Here is a 22,641-nt window from a genome sequence, read left to right on the forward strand (position 1 = left end):
AGTGATAACTTCTAAAATGTTAAAAACCATCTACAGGGATCTATGAATGTCAAATTTGAGACGGGCCAAGTCAGCACAAAGCACTGCTTCGCCTTCAAAATTGGGGTGAAAGGTCAGAGTCCATGACAGCTTCATAGCTCGAAATTTGTCTAAAATAAACTGTTCTTCTACACTCAAACGGGATTAACATCCAATCCACGTTTCAAACATGGAATATATCTTTCATGGCTATATTTTACACGAGTACTAAACTCTTTTCAGGACACTTCTGATTTTAGCTTGTTTTTTTTTAAATATAAAAATAATATAAAATATGTTTTATATGACTTAACGTATTTGAAAGTGGCTTTAATTTAGACCACAGGTGTGTCATTTTGCACCAGTTAGACTCAAACATTAGCATGATATGGTGGACACAATGTTATCTATTAAGAAATCACCGTTTCCTAGATGCATTTCTGTCTTTAAAATACAAAGTTGTATTTGTTATCCATGTCACTACACTCATTCTCACAATATTAATCCATTAATGTAGTTTTGTCTTCTTTGCAGCTCTCTGTGGTGGACAGTTAGCCTGAGGACATCTAGGAAGTAGCTCACAATGTGGCCTAACAAATGCCCTGCAGGTCAAACTTATATATATATATATATAATTAAAAAAAATCTTACAAACTGCATCTTGTGCTACATACAGTATTGATCACTGACAGACACATTGAGATAAAACTTGGCTAAGTAGTGTTTTCTTTATAAAAATTAAAATCTAACAAACTAATGTGAATATCATCTTAATAGTGTACATTGTGTTGTGTTGAAACAATCAAATATACATTAACGGGGGTGGCAGGGGTCCACACGTCAAATGTGGCCGAGGAGAAAAAAAGAAAAGAAAGAAAAAGCAAACCACTGGAGAAATCATCTCTAGGTTTTTGGAATATACACAAACTGTAAATACAAACATCAACCTGCTCTCATCTTTTCAGTGTGAAGGAAGTCACAGGAAGTCTAACTTTCTACGGCTAGCTTATGATAAACACTGACTCTAACTAGGGTGACATGCCTATGAAACACGAAACAACACATCGACTCCAGCCTCCTCTCACCGCACAGAAACACTGAGAAAGAATTTACAGGATACACTGATGGCTCTGAAGCACTACACTGCTGCAAGCAGCAAGAACTCTAAGCTATCGAAACATGCAGCTTGTGGTGAGTTTCTACAGTACTTTTCAGTCGTTGTTGGTGATAAACGGCTGTGTGAGTTTCCAGTTGTTGTTGTTTTTTTTTTAACTATTATTTCTATCACACAAGATAATGATTTTCAACATGGAGCTGTTGTTCCATTAGCCTCGCATCCAATCTAGCCAGACTCTCGCGTTAAAGTGAACAAATAAAACCACAAGGCAGCCATCCTATCACCACATCATACAGGAACATCTGATTATTGCACACTAGCACTGAACTTGCAAATGTTCATGCAGAATGTATGAGGAAACACACTACACTCAAATCAGTGTTTGCTCACTACGCGACAGATGACCATACAGTTTCTTTGGAAGACTAAAATACATAGTTTGGGAGGGGTGGGGACATATTACTATGTGGCACACCACTGAGACACCCACAGCGTTTGTACTACAGCCTAAGGTGGTGGAAAGAGAGGGGCCATGGTGTTTTTTAAATCCGTATTAGGATACTTGACACCGACCGACGACTGTGTTGCAGTGTGAGAGTAGAAAAGGAGCGTTAGAGATGATAATTAGCCCAAAGAGTGGCAAAAGGAACGACACCGTTTCTGTGAGAGAATCTCAAGCAAATTCTAGTCTGTATGTAAATATACATTACATCCATATCCAACATTCATAGTTTCTGTTAAAACACAAAAATAGTTAAGACTTGCAGAAAAAAACCCAGCAAAGAAAAACAAATAGGTGCCAGGGTTTCATCTGTTTGGAGATGGGAATTTAAAATATAAATTAACAGCCAAAGAAGGGAAATAAATGCTATCTTTTCACACACACCTTTCACCCACAAACTGCTCCACACACACTAGTGATAGACGGGTGAAGCGGTCGTTAGGTGAAACCGTGGCAGACGGATGAGAGAGGGGGAAGTGACTCTGAGAAGGGGCTGTGGTGACGGGCCTTGTATTTAATGGACTAGTGGACCATCTTCCCTCCAACTCAAGGGGATTGAGAGCCTGACCTGTAGCTCTTAAAGCTGCCCAGCAGACTCTGCACCCCCTTCTTGACCCGTCGAGCCACAGAGTCAGCAGGAGGAGTGGGCAAGCAGGAGGCCAGGCTGGGCGGACGGGCATCCAAACATTTCTGGTAGCGAAGCTATAAAAAGAAAACAGCATAAATTATGTATTACAGACTTCATTAACATCTCCTTCTCTTGTCTACATCCGTCCGCCTGGTGTATTCGTTCAGGACTCACCATGCAGGCAGCCTGGACGGCCTCACTCAGACTGGCTGCGTTGGGTTCGCACCAAAACATGTGACAGGTGTAATCCTGGGGACCTTCGGCCATGACGAAGGCGAAGGAGTGGACGTCCTTTCCCACGCCCATGAACGACAGGAAACGCACCCTGCACTCAGACAGCACCTCCTCACTCTGACGGGGGAAAATAGAAGGTTACAGTTTTAACAGTTTGGAATATTCCATGTTATTCCAAATCTTAAAAAAAAAAAATATATATATATATATATATATATATATATACACCTTATAAATGTGAGCCCATAGACACTGGCTATTGTACAAAGCCTCACGGTGCAAACAAGAAAATGATCTTGATCTCACTCTAATTTGGGAGTTTTGAAGCTACTTGTCAAAGTTGAATGACAGGAGGTAAACGGTGCATGCTGAAAGTAATGCATTCATATTTTACACCATATTGCTGACATCCCTGTAAAAGCACACCATGAGTTCATGTCATACATGTAAAGTTAGTTGTCCGTTACCTGTTTTGAAAGTATCGTGAGGGTGGCTGGTGCGATATTGACTGAGACGGGAGTCCAGTCGCTTTTATCTTTGCTTTTAACTGCGGCCTCGAGCGATTGATTGATTATATCCATACCTGAGAAATGTGTACAAGAGAAATACATTAAAGATATGCACCTTAGCAGAATCACAATTGTGATCAGGACACTAAAAAGTTGATTTCCAGGAACAAATAGCTGAAGTAATTACATAAACCATCACATGGTTGACGGAGGTTTCTTACCAACTGGCTTAGCCACAGCCTCACAACCAAGGTAGAAAACCTGGAAGCGCTGAAAGAGCTCATTTTTTGGAGCAGGGAACTCTGTAAAGAAAGAAGAAAGAATGACATCATCTGTTTCCACACATTTAATTATTAAGCATATTCAAAGTGCACTTTGCTTTACCTTCAATGGGGACAACAGGATTGCACGGGTCAGAGCTGAGCCTGCTCACGCCTGGCCTGGACGCCTTTCTCTCCATCATTATCTAAAGTCAAAGTAGGGGGAAGAGAATATGCACATTTCCAGTAAGAAATCAAAGATATTCCATTGAATTCATAATACATTTAAATTAAATCCAGTTGTGGCTGACCTTTGAACACATCTCATGTAGGCTGGTGGCTATGTTCTTGGCAGGTGAGTCGCAGCGGAAAACATGACACTTCAGAACTTGGGTCAGGTTGTCTCGAGCCACATATGCAAAATCCCTGCAGGAGTAATCAAGGAGAGAAAAAAGTCTCATTTACATATGTATTTGTAAATACGAGCAAGTTCGAACAAAAGCACTCACAACGACACAAAACTACAATTTTACATAGCTTTAAAAAAAATAGTTAAGTTGTACCTTTCCCTGTTCATGATGGGAAATGCAGCATGAAAGAAAAAACACCAGTGTTAGAATACAGTGAGGCAGGAAGTCAGTTTGACTGCAATACTCTCAACGATCCAGCAGATGGCTGCAGTGTGCAATAAACAAAGAGCATATATAAGACTACAATACTGTATGCTTGTCAAAACAGATTTTTTGAGAAATGCCAAACCTCTGAGTCATAAATGAGTCATGTCTCCAGGAGGCGGTACATCATTTTAAAACGGGAATCAAATAAAACGGAACAAAGGCAGAACATTCAGCCAGATAGGCTCGTTTCCAAACACAAGTCGGGAAGGATATTTGACAAACATTGACTGAAGCTAAAATTAAATGCATCTTATAAGGTGTAAATATACCATAATGCACCTATTATGAGGCAAATCCTGAAATATTAAGTGTAAACAAACATTAGAGACGCTTTCTTCCTCAATATTTGCTTTAAATAAACTCCCTAGAAAGCACAATGTCAAATGAAAAATGCATTCAAAAAAGTAAATAAGATGAGTCTTTTTGAAGCATGGGTTCGTTAAAGCAGAATTTGCAAGTTGGAAAAATAAATAGTAGTATTTGTATTTTGATCTTGATCTGTGGATACTGACCTGCCGTTATCTCTGCCGACGCCCCAAACACGGATGCTGCCGATGGGCTGAGCGTGAAGCAGAGTCTGACCCAGCGGGTCGATCAAGTTCATGGTGTCATTCTCCAGGACCATCAGCATGTCCTTCCCCTGTCATGACACACACACGCTCTAAGTATGAGCAGCTTGGCTCGAAAAACATTCAACTAACTAAATACCTGAAATTATATACAGTCCCAATTTGAAGAAGTAATATGATCAGGCATATTGTGCTTTAGTGTAGACAGTCTATGTCTATGAGCATTGCCAAACATATCTGCATCAACCTGGGCGTTCCAGGGTTTTGCCATCGTCTGTGTGACTCGGCAGAATCTGCTCACCTCTCCCCAGATACCAGCCGTGTCATGAAGGTTGTGTTTGTGATAAGAGAGCTGCCGGATGCAGTTGTTTACAGCAACGCTGCTCTTGCCGGGTACCATGTCCTCCTCAGACATCTCGACCCAGCCCAGGGAGCGCACTGCAAAACACTGACCACACAAATATGCAGCACATTAGCACAAAGCTAATCAATCAAGGTAGGGCTGGGTGTAGAAAGTTTCCACTCTTTTACAACAAGTTGATTTACCTTAGTTTCTAAATCTGTGCAGAGTGGAGCCAGCTTCTCTTCTTCCTCAGACTGGGAGCTATTGTAGCTACAATGAGAGGGAGAGAAAAAAAAAAGATGAGCATAAGCAACAGAAAGAGAATATTCTAACAAATCAAAAAGCTTCAACAGCACATACTTCAGGTTGATGGATGCATAGCGTAGAGTTGCCCCTTCAAACTCCTTCAGGCTTTGATCAGATGTAACCTCTCCCTCCTCCTGAAGACACAAACAAGAGAAACGGTTAACAATGGAGTTTTTATTTATTCACTCAAAGACGATAACTTGACAGACGATCCAAAACTATTTGATGTTGCCTTACATTCCACAGCTCCCCTTCACCCACGCCTTCTTCTGTGCTGGAAAGGTGAGCCCAGGATTCCTGGCAGATTGCAAAGAAGATATTAGCGTCTGGAGAATCGCATGCCTGTATAGAAACGCGAAATGTGTTTTGGGCCTCACCTCAGTCTCCTCACAGGGTGTAGTCTCCAGGGACATAGTCGAGGACATCATGGAGTCGCCGACTTTACCCAGGGGTGAAGGAGGCTCCCACTGGGTGGTGCCGGTGGGAATGTGCCAGTAGTACGTGCCGGATGTGTCTCGAACCCTCATCCATCCTGAAGGCAGGTCTGTGTCGGTCTCAAAGGCACTGGAATCCCAGAAGGACTCTGAAGGGCAGGAACACAGGAAAGGGAAATTGTTTTAATGTGTGGTTGAAAAAAGACCAACGACTTAACAAGGACAATACAAAGATACTGTAAAATGTATACAGACAGCATAGAAACAGTTGATTCTTAAAAGTAGTTAGGTATGGTGTCTGACAATGAACTGGAATGTAAACACTAATGATTCACTGTGACATCTTCTTTATGAACCAATAACTACAGCTATATGTTGTTGCTTCTATGCATCAGTAATGTGTTTTACCATAGACTGAAACAATACTACTGAAAACTAGAACTCTGATAAGTTAGATTATTACTATACTACAACTACTATACATTGCTATATTCAATTACTACAGACTACTATCATGTTGCGTAATACTTATTCTGATAAAGGAGTATATACTGGCATCACCAACCAAAACGTATGACCTGACTCACCAACTCAACAGTTCACAAAAACAGAGCATGGAAATAGTTTCTAATGCATAGACTTTAGTGTTTTAGCCCAATCCACCACACAGAATACTATGATACTGATATATTAGTTGGAGAACATAACAGATTACATTGATTACGTTTTAATTAATTTAAGTATTCTAAAGCCTTCGCACAAAGTCAAAAATAAAGTGAAAGTCTTTAATCCAAAAGAAAAGGTTGCAATTCAGGCACAACCATTTCACACCAAGAAAATAAAGAAAAAGATCAGAAAAAAAGGTTTAACTTCCAAACATGCCTGCTTTTATAAGTAACACTTCATTTTAGGCCTCTCCATTTATAAGTACTTACGGGTGCATCACCACGGAAGGAATTATAATATTAAATATGCTTATTACGTTAATAACAAAATGCACAGTTACAACTACAATATGTGCTAGTAGTGTGCTATAATAATGATAGCACACACCATGTTTTCTCCATCTGTAATTGGAGAAAACATGGTATTTTTTCTGTGCAAGCTGTGACATCCAACTGCTCTCGACATGTCACATGTGGGGTTATAGCATACAAGTGTGGCCTAAAAATCGACGTCTATTTACCTCTGTTGCCATTTGGAGAGCTCTCGGCTGGGTTGTCCTGCGACAGAGGAGGCCAGCTGGGTTCTTCCTCATTTGGTGTCCCATTCATGTTGGAGAACAGGAGGCAGGGATTTCTCCCCACGACACTGCCATCTCTCTGAGACCCCGCATTACCCGGTTCTTCTGTCACCATGTCTCCTCGACTGTCACCTGACGACTCCTCGTCTTCCTCCGATGTCGTTTCCTTCTCTATGTCATCCTCTCCTCTCTCTTTCTCCTCCGTGGACTCCAGCGTGTCGATGAGGAGCGGCTCATTAAGGATGTTCTTGGACTCCTCCTGACTGAGACCGGGGGTCAACGCTATTTTGGGAGACTTGGTCTGCTCCTCGTTTCCACGCTGTTCTTCCTGAGTGGAGTTCTGGTGAGGGAAGTCTTCCTGGTTCCCATTCTGGCTGATATTGCAATTGAGGTCCTGGTCCTGGTGGTTCTCGGCTACTTTACGCAGCTGGTTCTGGCCTTCTTTGACCCACTTGGCATTGTTGCCAGTGGACTCCTGGTCACACCAGAGGCTGCTGTCATTCAGCTTGTTCTTCAGCTCTTCATCTTGTTTTTGTTTATTCACTACATATGGCATATCTTCATCATCATGGCCACCCATGTTAACTTCCCATGTAACAGTGCTGACAGGGGGGGAGAGGTTGAGATGTGTTAGCTTTACTGTTAGCATGCTAGCTAGCAGGCTAGCGATATAAAAAATGGTGAGATTCAGCTTCGTATCACAGTTCGGGCTAATATACTGTCGCTCCTGGCTACGGATATATTCAACCTCATCACTATCACTCATACATTGGCTTTAAAACAACGTTACAATCTGGAGACCGTAGTATGTTTCTTGTTCGTCTATTCCGGGTTGGCCATTACTGCAGTTACTTCCACTGTTGGATTTGTCCGGCCAATACGAAACGTACTTCAGCAGCTTCACCTTCCATTTGCCAACACGACCTTTTTCCTCTTTACCTATTGAGCTCAACGTAAAGCCAGACGGGAGCTCAATGCACCATTTCAGATTTAGTCTGCTGAATAATACCTAACATCCAGCCGTAAAACGCATGCAATGATATACACAGATATTAATCGGGTGTCATCGCCGCAGCTGGAAATAACGGGATCCATCCGCCATCATCACCGTCGTCGTCATCTTGGCTAGGCTAACGTTAGCTCCTCGGCTAACTGCCGTTACCCCAAACAGGGAAAATCACAGCCGTGCGCGATAACAGGGCTTTATCAAGAGAGTATGTTGAGAATGTTCACTTACCAGCTCCTCCAAGCCCCCTGTTGTCGAAATACGCGGAACAATGCGAGCTAGCTACATATTTCCATAAATCGCGAGGGCCCGCTTCGTTTCTAGGTGGTGTTTTCTGTCAGTGGGGCTCGACTACTAGCGATGGACGGAGGGTGAACCTGCGTCACGCGCCGACGTCACGGCCAGAGCCCTGTACTGCCACTCAGGCACAGAGCAGGAGGGGGGGGGGGGGCTTGATGAAATTACGTTTTTGGACATATTGATAATGTCTAAATCATCCGAGCAAACAGCATTATTTAAAATGTCGAATACTTTGCATATGAGCGAAATCAGAGGTGAACTGTACAGATTTAGATTACTAATAGTAGTATCTAATAGTATTTCTGCACTGTGGTATTGATGCTTTCACTTTAATTAAAAGATCAGAGTACTTCTTCCACCCCTGCACGAACTGCACAAAATGGTAGCATCTATAATATTCTGGGTAACCACTTTTTAATAAGTCACCCTCTATAAAGCGTCTATAAGTTGTAAACAGCAGCTTTAGTTGTGGTTAATTCATATTAACTCATGGTTTACAGATTAGTAATAAAACAATAGTGAAATACTTTGTCAGCTGTGGGGGAAACTCGTTTTAGTTCCTGTTAATGTTTTTCTAGCAGGCGGTCTGTGCTCTTGAAGTCCTTAGACAACTGGAATGGATTTGACCTCTGACCTTCTGGAAAACAGCTGCTGGGCACCTTGACCAGAATCCCTCTGACTGTTAATTTACATTTAATACTGCAGACTTTTTATAAGGACCTTTTTTATCAATGACTTACACTAACATTTATAACTGCGTACTTGAGGTTTATTACAGTCTTACCAACTGATAATTTTTATAATCAGATTACTAACGTAATAAATCATCTCCGTGCTTTTTTAGTAACTAGTAGTGAGGTCACTATTAGAAAATAAAGTTATTAAATTATTTTTGTTATTCCATATTTTCATTAGTGATTTAAGGACCACCAATTTCAGCATTACATTTTTTATATTTCCTTAAAATACATGTAAGCCTTTTCCATCGCTAATTTGTTATATAAAGAAAGTAAATCCTACAAGAATATCACAAAAGCACTATCCCATGTTGCATTCTATATCAACAGTTACATAACACAGGCATGATAATGATGCTGGTTTTAATGCAAGATTTCACTTTTTTTTTTCAAATTCCAAAATCATCAAATTCCCATTCCAAAAATCACACATTCAAGTTGCCCATATTTTTCCTTTTTAATATACTTATATATATAAATACATACATTTATATAAGTCATTCTTGATTTTGGCTTCAACCTGTGATTCGGCACAAACAAGCAAGCTGGTGGAGGCACAGAGACGATGCTGGTGGAAGAAATAACCCCATGAGGTGCAAAACCATAAAACAAAGTGAGAAAACAATGTGGCAGGATGTTAAAACCACGCTTAATGTACCAGCCGCCTTCTGCTGGCAGCTGCTTCTGTTGTAGCAATAAAAGTGGGAGGCAAGAGAGTCCCAATGCTCAACAACATAACAACAAATTATAGCTGTACCTATCATAACCATGAATAAATTACAATCTAAACAAGGTATTACATGTTGGATTACATAGATTGCCAGTATTCAACATTAAAATAACACTTGAGTTAAGCATGAAGACTTTTAGACGTATTTAAAAGATTTCAATCATAATAAAACTGTTATGTTGAGGTTTCAAAGGGCCAATAATGAAAAATAAACTAGATTGCAGGAATAGATTTGAGTAAACTAGTTAATAACATTCCATTTTTTGCAATTAACAAGAGAAAATCAGCCATCTTGCAATGCATTTTTCAAAAAGTAATCTTCCCACATTGCAATGATCATTTCACTGAGCTGGAAATAGAGTTTCTATGGCCAGTTTTACAACATTGTCAGCAGGTCAAGCACTAGACATTCACCACAGCCAAGCTGCTACAACACTGATAGTCATCCAACGCTCATTCATACACATTTTCTTAATCTTACATGTTGTTTAAATGCTTGGTTTCAGACATTTGCCATGCTTCTCCACTTGCATACAGTTTGCTGCGGACAACAACTCCCCCCCCCACAAGACAAGCTTTTGAGCTATTTTTTTTTATTAAGAGCCATCATTATAGAGGAGCGCTTTTCTTCCAGGGTGACTTTTTTAAATAGTGAGCCAACTCCCGATAAGAAAAACAAGGCCTTAAATCCCCTGAAGCAATGCAGCAGACCGCCATGCTGACCTCCACAGGTTATTCAGTCTAGAAGATTGAAGAGGATTGTACTCAGTCCACATGTTTACAGTTCAGAAGGCAGACAGTCATAAAGCTCCTGCAAAGACAGCATCAGCAGATCAGTGACAAAGATGAAGACACTAATAAAAAAACTTATATCACATTGAAAAAAAAACACACACAACATAAAAAGACGTGACTGTTGCTGAATTCATCTCAGAAGCTACAGTGGTGCTGAATGCAGCGGTAGAGTAAGAGTTTAAGGCAATACTGGTAAGCACCACACCACCATATCAGAGTGATATTTGGGGGAAACACGTCCCCCTAATTCAACGGTTCAGTACAGGACGCCGGAGGAGCTTTTTTCACTTGTCCTGCATTTTTTCCAGAATTGGCACAATCATGTCAAATTTAGGCCTCTTTGCCGGATCCTCGTTCATGCATATCTTCATGAGCTTGCAAATGTGGGGTGAAATACCGGGCGGGATAGTGGGCCTCAAACCCTCCAAGGCAACCTGAGAGCCAAAACAGACATGTGTTACTGTAGAAAAGAAAAAGCTATGAGTTTACTTTATTTTGTATTTGCTACTCAGTCGGTAAATCTAAAGATAGCTGTGCTAACCTTCATGCCAATTTCCATGTTGGAGAGGTCAGCATACGGCACTTCTCTGGTCACCAACTCCCACAGCAGGATAGCAAAGCTCCACATGTCTGCTGACCGACGGTTGATCTCCTCCGGCTTCTTCTGCAGGGCTGGAGATCACAGAGAAGTGAAGGTTCAAACACACTGGAAAAAAGCACTTCTATTGAAGCACAACCAAGCACACATTTGTGACTATTAGGCTGAAATGCATAATTCATTTTTACATGAATGTGATTCATATTTTTAGTAATAAATATTTGGATAAATAATTAAAGAAACCATTAAGTGTTAACATTTGAGAACAGAATTTGGTGGTGGGTGGTAGAACTAATGTTCTTTTGTCGGTTTTGCAAATCTATTCATTTGCACCTTATCAATAGCAACACTCTCTCAGTGTGGCTCACTACCCACTATACATAGACTGTATGGGGGTTGTTTCTATGGTAACAAGTCTCCTATATCCAATGCAGTCACCGCCATCATGCTCCATGCACTGTTACAAACATAAACCCTCTTCTGTGGATTGTTGTTACTCTTTGTTTCTGCAGATGTTCCCTGGTTATTTTCACATTTTTGTAATCAGCTTACATTCCCAGCTTGCTTAGATTTCACTGTATCTCAAGGGAAAATCAGTTGCAGATCACATTTAGCTCCGACACAGTCAGGAGTTGCCCATATCCATCGTTTGTGCTGGAGCTTGTGAGGCTGTCACTTTAGATCAGTGCCGTGTGAGTGATGCCTACCCTCTGGGGCTACCCATGCAGGCGAGTACATCCTGCCAGGACACTGGAAGGAGAACTTGACATCTGCCATGCTGATCCTGGCTGTCATGTCTTCATCTATCTGTGGAAACAAGGAGCACTGACTGAGTTGTCACTTTAAAGTGTAACAGACAAACACTTCCTCCTTCTGCAGTTTGCACAACTTCCTTTGATGTCAGTTCATTTGTGATCCTGAAAGCCACGCTGAAACCACAACTTCTTCTTACCATAACACTCCTGCTGTTGAGATAGTGGCGAGGGATCATGGGTTCAAGTGTGTGTAAGAAGGCCATTCCACAAGCAATGTCCAGAGCAAACTTCACCGCCTGTGTCTGGTCCACCACAAAGTCTGACAGCGGGATGAGTGACAAATCATAACAGGTTTCAGCCACCCACACTTCCACCACTCACCAAAATTGATAATGAAATTGCTACCGTACAAAAAGTGATGACAACATCATGACAGATGCGCAAGTGCAACACATCACAAATCCCTGCAAACCACCCAAAAGTGGGGACAAGTACGGACTTTGTGACCGGAGTAGAAGTACTCACTGGTGCCTTCATGCAGCACGTTGTAGAGGGAGCCATAAGGCATCAAGTGTGTGATGATGATGGGGTGAGGGGCAGGAGGAGACTGACATGCTCCCAACATGGGTAGGACATTCGGGTGGGAAAATATCCTGGGATGGAGCCCAAGAGGGAGCGACAGGAGAGACAGACAGACAGACAAAAAGAAGCAAACCCACAGAGGATTTGACATAAAAAGACGGCTTGTATGAGATGCAACACTCCCACAAATAAATAATATATATACAGTTTGGTTCAACACAATGCAAACAGACAAATGAGCGGCACAGCACAGGACACAGAGGCTGTAGAAAAGTCAGAAATGAATAATAACCTGAGTTTGGGATATTCCTCGTTGAAGTCTCTGCTTTTCCTTGTGGTCCAGTCGCGAACCTTTAGCACCTTAACAACAATCTCATTCCCTTGCCAGCGCCCCTGCCACAGCTACAGACAGACATCAAGCACAGTAAAAGGCTAAATTAATGTTGTGTACTTTTGCATGCAGTATGAGAAGCAAATAAGATCAGAAGTACCTCTCCGGACTGGTTCTCATTTATTTTAGTCAGCAGTGAGAGCTGTTTGTAGTCGACGCCTGCATGTTTGTTCAACGTCCCATTGCCTAAAAATGCAAGATGGAGTCAGACAAAAGCCCCATTATTCACGGGAAATTTCAAAGACCACATTAAAATTCATCTGGAGGCCAGCAAGGAACATTTTGCCTTTCATGCAGCACCAAGACCAAAGCGCCTGATGGAAACTGGTTTGTGTGTGAGCGGGACTCACGGGGTCGAGTCCTGGTGGTGCCTTTCCAGAACGTGTCCTTGAAGGGAATTTTAGTCAAGCTCTGTCCCATTTTCTCAGCCTTTTCTGAGTGGCGGAAGGAAGGTTTGCAATGAGAAATTGTGAACACAACGACGATCAAAAATGTATTTCAACACATTGAAATCGTCAGGTTACCTCTGAGGAGTTCACGCAGGTGAGGTTTGCCTTTGTCCATCGGAGTTTCCCCATATTTGTTACAGATGCTCACCTGAGCCCCGTTAGTCACGAGGTCCTGAGTACAAGGACAGATTGGTGTCAGCTACATTTTAAAGTCAAGCTGAAATAGCATTTCAAGAGTATCTAGCTTCCGTATCGTTAGGCAGTATTTTGTTTTCCTGGGAGAAAAATTTGAGCTGGACTTTAATAGTGTATCATCACGAGAATTACACATAACAGCTGGTAAATCTCAGCTTTAAAACCACCAGGGGGCGCACTAACCTCAGCCACTTGGTCTTGGCCCCAGAAGCAGGCGTAATGCAGTGGTGTGTTCCCGTGTTCGTTGGCTGCATTAGTGTCTGCTTTGCACTGGATCAGCTGAAAGAGAGGCAGAAACAAAGGATTTCATGCACAACCGGGCTGTCGGATCTTGTTTGGGCTGTACACAGGGACGAACGTCAACGCTGCCAACCAAAATCAGAGAATTTCCTCTTGCTTGTGGACGCATACCAGAGGAATTGAGACATGCCTAACATTAAACTCAATAGCTGCCTGGCAGCCATTCTAAATCAGACACCCTGCAGCAGAGGCCTCACATTATTGCATACACTCCGATACAAGACACACTGATATTTTTAAACCACCAGATCTGCTGTTTTACAAAACCTACTATAAAATGGTGTACACACATTACACGGCATCTGCAAAAGCGAACCAGTGGATTACAAAGCTTTAAAACAGGACACACAGTACACCCACATCTTAAAGGGAATCTTGTCGGTGATGGGTTTATTTATGCTGCGTAGGAGCCTGTGAACTGTATTGCTGATTGAATTGCAGCTACTGATTGTGCCCAAATTGTGCTTTTAAATGGTCAATTTGAACTGATATTAGCTAATTAAAATTGGTCATAAAATGTCAATCAGCTATAGATTTAGCCTGCGGCTGATGTAATTGTCCTATCGTCTTCGTCTAGCCTTTAAGATGTATTTGAAAAATTAGCAAGTGGAAAAACTGACTGTCCCTGTACAAATAAAGGATTAATAAAAACATTTGCACAACCTAACTGCTTCTTTCCCCCATCATAAATGGCTTGCTAACAAATGAAGTAGTTGGATTTATAATCATATTTGCAGCCACTAAAACATTCCATCTTCCAACACTGACAAATTGCCAAACCCTCCCTCTGTCCTCCCTTCAGTTCTAAATTACTTATGGTGGAACTGCAACAGACAAGATCTAAGTAAATTGCTGCTCAAAATATATCATTTTTTAGTTTAGTTCTGGTGTTGTTTATGAAGCAAACGTCCACAGCTCTGGCTTTATTCTGACAAATAGACCACAGGGAGAGTTGGTCATGTTGTAATGACGTGGAGGTAGCTCATATTTTGGTATTGATCAGAAAGAGTTTTACAGGCCGATGATGTTCCAGCATCACGGTGTTCACAAACCCCCACCTTTCCCACGATGTCACGATGTCCGTGGCTGGAGGCCAGGTGCAGAGGCGTGTCGTCTCCACGGTTCATGACGTTGATTCGAGCCCCTCTCATGATGAGCATGTCCACCACGCTGGAGCGGCCCTCCCTGCACGCCCAGTGGAGAGGGCTGAAGCCGTGGTCGTCTCTACAGAGAAACAGGAGAATTCATATTCAGCACAGGTTTCACAAAAAAACCCTCCAGCACAGCGAGGATGTAGCAACGTTTCCTGCCTGTCCTGCAGTTATTCTCAGTATGTTGTGTTTCCCAGCAAACAACTCTGTGGTATAACTGGGGCTGTTTTTTAAAGCATATAAAATTATACTGTACATGAATGTAATAAGCTGTTTTGCTATGGTCGAATGCATTGCATACAGACACTGAGTGCGTAAGAATGTTTTGAAACCTTGAGTTTTTTGCCTTTGCCATCTTTGAATTATTGCAGTGAAGGAAGTGACCATATTTAGACTGTTGTGTGAAGCTGTTTACAAAGTTAGCTTCCTAATTCAAGGGCAACTAAATATTAGAACGTTGTTTTAGGGGTATTCAGTACCATGACACTCAGCTTTGAATTTGAACTTGAGAAAAAGGAAGCTGATGCCCATCACGCCTCTTTGTCTTTGTGCGACACTGGCAGCGACACATGTCAGAGTGACTGATGGCGTACCGTCTCAGAGAAAAAGAGATAAAGACTGAGAGATTTAGACGCAACAGGAGCCGAGTGACAGAGAGTCTATCAGGAAGAGACAGTAGGCCGAGCATTTGCTGCGGTCCTTATAAGGCCCAGTGAAACTTCACACACTCCAGCTGCTGCGTGTGATTGTGTCATCTTTCAGTTCCCTGCCCTCTCCGCCTGGCTGTGGTGACCACCTCCTCCTCCTCCTCCTCCTCCTCCTCCTCCTCACATACTAGGTCTCCTCCCTCATCGGAGTCTCACAACTCCCTTCTCCCAGTCACATCCATCCTCTCCCTCTCAGCAGCTGGACTGCTCTGATGACACGCTCCACTTTCCATACACTTTACTTTTCCATGTGGGTGTTTTCATCGTTTGTGCTAAGACACCACCGCAAATCCTCCGGATAATAAAGTTATGCACTTGCTCTGACATTATGAGTAGGCAGACAGCATAATGATGCGATCTGAGAACTGAGGGAGTATTGTGAATCTGCAGGAATCTGAACCCTGTACCCCCAGCCATCAACTCACTGGCTCTGAGTCACACAGCCGAGCAGAAAAAAACAGCATCGGGAGCCCCACAGAGACCCTCAGTTCCACAACACACATCCATCTGTGCATCTGGGAGACCAGATCTGCTCTGTGAGCAATTTCCTCTCAGACCAAAAGGCCAAATTCTGAAAACAAATTAGCGTTTTATGAGAGGAAACCTCCCACCGACTCACTGAAGTTTTCTGTGTTAAGTTCGAGTCTCTTCAGGAGTTATGAAGTTTATGGCTCCATTCTTAAATCGCTGAAGAGTGCACACAAACTAAATTATCATCCTGCTTAGCTATGGTCTTAGATTTACAAGCAGAAACGAACAGACGATGCATTGATTAGTCATTCAGTATGAAATCAGTCTAGGGATGAGACCGTGTAGAATTTTATCGCAGATCTTGATAAAAAAAAAAAAACCTCAATTGGTTGATCGTGATGAATATCCACTGCCGAGATAACCGTAAATATTTGAGAATAATAAAAATAAATACATAAAAAGCTGTCTATCAGGGAAGAGAAGTGACAAATTATCATCATTATGATCATCTTATATCAAGATTGTTATTCAATAAAAGGGATGTTCACTGGAAAAAGATGTGCATGAGCTGAATATTGAATTTTTTTTTCTTGCTGTATATTCATATCTCTGACTTTTTTTGGTATTATAACATTTATTGCAAATAACACAAGTAGCGCATTCATATTTGTTACATTCATTCCCAATTGATAACTGACTGATGATCATGTAGTATAAACAAAAGGGCTCCAATCCACATACAAAACACATGAAGTGAGGCTCGGGGCTCTGGTTTCTCTGTGTGTATTTCTATGTGGGAGCCCTTTTTATAGGATAGATTCTCCCTTTAAGCTAGCTTCATCCCCGTAACCCAGAGGCACTTGAGTGCCAGGGTTTCCTCCATGCTCACCCACACCACACTGGCTGCGGTGATTTATTTCAGGCACTTCCACCTGCCAACAGTGCTCAGTTTAGCAGAAGGAAAAGCCAGAGGAAGAGCCCTTGTCTGCAGCCTGTATGTCTCTGGCCTGACATCCCCACCAGGCCGAATGTAACAAGCCTGAGGCCTAAAGCCACACAAGCATCCCACAATGAAGAGGACAACAATGTCCTTACACTGGAGATGGTTTTAGGATTTCTGTTCTTTATATGAAACGTCAATGAAATATTTTAGGCACTATAAAATACTGAAAAAGCAGGATTTATGGCACTGTGGGCTAGAAATTGACAACAATATCTACAATAAGTGCAGCTACTACAGCCCACTAGGATGCACGGCATTAGAGATGTCTTGAGTCAATCAATACCTAGTACCACAACACTGTACTAAGTCTGGATCAAACTCGATATCTGAGGATACCCGATATGAAAAGGCCGATTGGGTACTCATACATGAACCTCAGATTAAGAAAGCAATCATTATTGTACAGATGACTCCTGCTGAAGTCTAAGAGCCTGTTTGGAAGAACTGCTAGAGATGAAATCACCCGAAATCTGTTATGAAAAGGAAAGGATCCAAAACCATAACAACACAGTAAACTCTGTAAAAATAAGTTAAACTGTCGACCATGAGCGAAAAGGGGAAGCGTTCTGCTCAAACTGGTATTCACACACATGCACAGGCCAGGACTTCTTTTGGATATACGTTTACACTGGAGGCTAAATACAGATAACCATCGAAGCCACGATTACATAGGCACAGGCCAAAGAAATCACATGAGCATCGACCTCAGTCCTCCGAGAGCAAACAACACAAACGAGGCTCTCGGGAATGCAGGTTGAGCAGAGGGCGTGATCACCCTTAAGTTTGTAATCAACACTGATTTCAGACAACGAGGGCGGCATCAAAGAATTATTTTACATGCCAACTATGTTCTCAATTAATCACTTGTTCTATAAAACGTTGACATGGCATCATGATTTCCTCAAGTTGACATTTGTTTGTTTTTCCACTATTGTCTAAAATCCAATGATACTCTATACAAACGTATTATTAGGACAAGGGAAAGCAGCACATCTGCACACGACTAGTAATCAACTTTTAACAGCAGATTCATTGTCAGTCACCTGACTTATTTAGAGGTGAAACAATTAGCTGATGAATCAATTAGCCGATCGTCAGAAAATTCCCCAGCAATTATTTTGATAATCATTAAGCATTTTAGTCCTTTTAACAACCAAAAATGCCAAACATTCTCTAAATCCAAAACTTCCAAATGTGAGGATTTGCTGGTTTTCTTTGTTATTTGTGACATTTAACTGAATATAACTGGGTTTTGGCGTGATGTTCGGACTAAATGAAGAATCTGAAGACATCGACATGGTCTCTGAGAAAGTATAATGGACATTTTTTCACTTTTATCTGAGGAACTAATAGTCAGTTGCAGGCCTAGACTTATCCATTAACTAAGTAATTGTTCCATCCCTCCATAAAACTTGAATTTAAAACCCCTCCCATGCTAATTTTGCAGACAATACTACAAACCCGTACTAATATTACGCACAAACTAGCAAAGAGGCAGTGTGTCAAACCCTTTCAGAGAAGACCAGAGCTAATGACTGTGATGTAAACATCTTTACTTTTAACTTTGGAATGAAATGTTGGGAGGAAATGTTGAGGGGAAATGAGTGGAGCTATCTAATACCGCTGGGAGACGAATACAGGAAGCACATAAGTGGAGGAGGGGGCAGTGATGTGCTCTGCTATGGCTTACTGTGCATTTCTTGTTTGAAAAATTCACTATCTCTGCCCCCCCCTCACCACTACCACCACCATCACACACACAAAGATCCTCTGTCTCGTCACACATAACTCTTCCAGTCCTGCCCCACTACAACAATCTCCTCCCCCTCTCTCAGTTTTGGTAGGTGGTAGATGTTTCCCTCGAGCCCTGGGTGTTACTCCTTGTAAGGAGATTCAGCATTCCACTACTACTCTCTGGGAGTTACATGTAAACACAATCATCAAGGAGCAAACAGTACGGGGAGGATCTGTGAGTTATAGCGGGGTAACTGAAACAGAGGGAGGGAGGAATCAGAAGTTCTGCAGGGGAATGAAAAAGAAAGGATGAATGATTTTTATCCCCACTGGAGGAGATAATATATCAACCGGAAAAAAGGGAACTTGACGTGCAATCAGCTAATGGACGAGTAGCATGTGGGGAATGCATCACGTATTCACGTGGCTCGATGCAGGCTTTCAATAATGGAAAAAATAAAAGTCTCTTAATTTCTGCACAAATAGTGAATATTAAAGGGAAGAAAAGCCATAAATCTGCAACGAAGAAAATGACAATTTGGGATCTTAAGTGTGCTGACTTTTTGTATTTTATTAAACTTTAAACGCTACTCCTTGAAATTCTAATATTGTATTTCATATATAAATCCCTATTTTATCGTTATGACAAACAAGAAAACACAAACCAAATAACAACAATTTACTATTTCAAGCCCAAATTAAAATGTACCTCATAAAGGCAACATCCATCTTTTCACAGTCTTATTATTAATCACATTATTACTTGAGTACTCAATGGTAACTTATGTATGTTATAAATCATTTCTCTTCAACGAAACATGTTTATGATAAACAGTAATAAAAGAAAATTAAACTTCCGCTTTCTTCTGATACTTGACACCAAACCCTTTGTAAAGTTACAAAGCAGTATAGAAACACTGAATAAAAAACAATCAAACAAGTTTTTAATGTGCTCAACCTTTCTACCATAAAAGTACTACAGTGAAAAACAAAAAGGGAGCAGCTACGAGGTAAACAGTAATCATAATTAAATGGATTAACTCCTTCCCTCTTTGCTTGCTCTGAAAACAAATACCGGGAGTCTAAATCTAGGACAGAGGACTCCAAAAGGGAAGCTTCCCAGGTGGCCATCACACTGGACTGGCAACCGCTGCCAAGTTTATCTTTACAGAGTCAGCTGAGGATACTACTCAGGACTGACCGGTGATCTGGAACTATCCGGCAGATATTTCCTACAATAAACTTGTAAAATCTTACAGAAGCCTGCAGCATTCTTTGCGGTCGTGTCCAGTCTGTATTTAAAGTTTCACGGGGTCTAAATTCATGCCCAGCCAACTGTAAGCGTGACTAATTCTGCCATCACAGCAGGGTTTCCTGTCCAACATCACGCTTTTGAATTACTCCGCTTGCATTCTGGACATAAACATGTGCCCACAAGGAAATGGGTTCAATCACAGGCCACGATCTGTCTCCAGAGACTGGGAAGGCGGGATCTCAGCCTGCATAGGAAGTTGGGCTTGTCAACGCAACTTCTAAACTCTCATGCAGATAAAGAACAACCGCGGAAGAGTAATCATTGGTTGCAAAATGTTTCACAATCTCACATTCTTGTTGATTCGTCAGCATGTATTGATATTTTGTTTAGAAAGAAAACAAGCTCATTAGTTTGTGGTTCGTTTTTAAATCTTTAACCCGGCAAGTTATAACACACCCTTAATGACAACAAGAGCAGTCATGCTTAGTGATGAATGCTATTTTGATATCGCGTTCAATAACCTGATTAGCCACAGAGGAAAGTGATTTGTGAATTCTGGACGCCATTAACAATACACAAAATCAATAAGCTTCGTCTCACCCTTGATTGAGGTCATTCTCCGTATTGTCCAACCATAACCGAACTGCCACGGCGTTGCCTTCCCGACACTGCGTGAAGATATCATCCATTTTCACTGGCGTACTCTCCCTTGTCTCAAGCTGCACCCGCGGGAGCAGATGCAGAACTGAAGTGGGACGGATGACAGAGGGGACCCGGGGGGGTTCAGCACAGTCCTGGCCAGCATCAGTCCCTCATCTGGGATAATGAGGGACACGATCAGAGCTCAACAACCCTGGAAAAAAAGGGGAAGTTCCTCCGTTAAGAAAGTTTTCAGTCAGTTTGATCTCTATTCCAGACACAACAAAAGTCTATCATGATCCTGCAGTACAAACCTTAAAACAAGAAAGCAACTCAGTGTTGAGCAATGGGATCTAACGTAATACTGGGTGGGTGTGATATTTACAGCATTGTGAATCACCACACTTGGTTGTGACTTGCACACTGTACACCAGGGCAGATGCATATCTTTACCCAGCGCCATGAGGAATTCTGTTCTTTATTTATTACTTGAATATATTTGATTATTCAGTTAGCAATGAACCCTGCACTTATTTTGATAAGCAATCATTTATTTAAGACATCTTTCAAACATAAATGTGGAATTAGGATTATTTAATGCTTCTTTTCTCTCTCTTATGTGACTCTAAACTGTAAATATTTGATTTTTAGGCCATTTGTTTTGCCAATTGCAAGACATAACTGAAGAAGACGACAGATTGTGATGTTGATGAAGCTAGCAAATAAGTTAAGATCACAATTTTGACTTCAAAACAATATGGATGACGAAATAGATTTCAAACATTAGGTTCGTAATAGATAAACACAATTACATTGCAATGCAATGAGGAAGCGACTTGTTGGGTTAACATAAACACAGCTACAGCCTGGTGTCACAGTAATGAGCCTGTACAGCCTAGCTTGCCCTGCTACCAAGCTAAAGCACATTAATAGCTCGTTTAAGTTAGCCGATCGTCCCCTCCAGCTCCTGCCAGCAGCATCGTGTGTTTTCACTCCACTCGATCGAACCAAAACCAAGTAGATTAGCTGCGCACACACACACACACAAGCTAGCATCCTCCGGTTGACGAAATGAAACAGAGGCTAACAAGCTAGCCGACTATCCGCCGCGGGGCTGCCTCCCCTCGTTTCTCTCATTTCACTTCACTGAGATGAACACAAAACAGTATAAGTTATTCAAACAGGCCGAAACGATGTTAAAGTGTGCCTTCCAGGCGGTGAACTTACCGGGCGTTCACGCCTGTTGCGGTGTGTAACGCGGTTAGAAGTTATTAGCGGCGTTATGTTGTCTCTCTCTCCGCTGGATTGAATGCTGAGGCGACGTCCACACCCTCAACCGCCGTACGTCCGTACGTGGTAGCGTCCAGTGAGAGGGAGAGAGCGCCCCGCCCCCTACAGGCGGCAAGGGGGACTGCAGGGAGTCAAATATTCACTGCCTCGGGTTATAGTTTTATAAATAACCTTTAAGAGGCAACAAATCACAGGTTACGGTTGTGTACAGGAGTGGAAGATGATATTTTACTACTGTAAAAATTACCATGAGTAACCAAATAGTCTGTCTGATTTCTATTGGTCCTTTTAAAAACAATTATGTAGGACTACATTAAAGTATTGATGCATTAATATATGTATTTACCTACTTTACTGCTGCTGTGACCAATCAAGTCTCATCTTTTTCCAGACTTATAAGTCGTAATTTATGTGTTGATCATATTTTGTATTATTGATCTGAATGCACACAGTAACTAGTAACTCAAGGTATCAAATAAATACAGTGGAGTAAAAGGCACTAAAAAAAGTATTTGTAGGATAAAATGGAAATACGAGAAAATTTGAGGGAAATACCTCAATATTGTACTTAAAATAAATGTACAGTACTTAAAAAATAACAGATGATAATAATAATAATAATAATAAATAATAATAAAAGTAATAATGATAATAACAATAGTTGGATTTTGTACTCTACAAATCCCGAATAAGAACAGAAAATGCAAGTCGTT

The 22,641-nt window shown here is 41.5% G+C and overlaps 2 protein-coding genes across 2 annotated transcripts; both read right to left on the bottom strand.

The window, feature by feature from the left end:
• Positions 1 to 1,808: 1,808 nt before the first annotated feature.
• Positions 1,809 to 8,208, bottom strand: apbb1 (amyloid beta (A4) precursor protein-binding, family B, member 1 (Fe65)). The gene is made up of 14 exons (XM_084020176.1): positions 8,078 to 8,208; positions 6,784 to 7,442; positions 5,541 to 5,746; positions 5,401 to 5,460; positions 5,218 to 5,297; positions 5,061 to 5,127; positions 4,816 to 4,962; positions 4,458 to 4,585; positions 3,580 to 3,694; positions 3,393 to 3,474; positions 3,230 to 3,310; positions 2,967 to 3,082; positions 2,440 to 2,616; positions 1,809 to 2,339 (listed from the first exon to the last, which is right to left on the bottom strand). Exons 2-14 carry the CDS (start codon positions 7,418 to 7,420, stop codon positions 2,184 to 2,186), a joined length of 2,052 nt encoding a protein of 683 aa, XP_083876302.1. The 5' UTR covers positions 7,421 to 7,442; positions 8,078 to 8,208; the 3' UTR covers positions 1,809 to 2,183.
• A 1,113-nt stretch (positions 8,209 to 9,321) lies between these two features.
• On the bottom strand, positions 9,322 to 22,006 carry LOC311020312 (scaffold protein ILK). The gene is made up of 13 exons (XM_084020288.1): positions 21,866 to 22,006; positions 20,600 to 20,852; positions 14,737 to 14,902; positions 13,562 to 13,657; positions 13,259 to 13,355; positions 13,085 to 13,168; positions 12,835 to 12,920; positions 12,636 to 12,745; positions 12,287 to 12,414; positions 11,959 to 12,080; positions 11,714 to 11,813; positions 10,950 to 11,080; positions 9,322 to 10,842 (listed from the first exon to the last, which is right to left on the bottom strand). Exons 2-13 carry the CDS (start codon positions 20,686 to 20,688, stop codon positions 10,693 to 10,695), a joined length of 1,359 nt encoding a protein of 452 aa, XP_083876414.1. The 5' UTR covers positions 20,689 to 20,852; positions 21,866 to 22,006; the 3' UTR covers positions 9,322 to 10,692.
• Between the last annotated feature and the right edge of the window lie 635 nt (positions 22,007 to 22,641).

Source organism: Eutrigla gurnardus (genome assembly GCF_963514095.1).
Source record: "Eutrigla gurnardus genome assembly, chromosome: 10".
Lineage (NCBI taxonomy): Eukaryota > Metazoa > Chordata > Actinopteri > Perciformes > Triglidae > Eutrigla > Eutrigla gurnardus.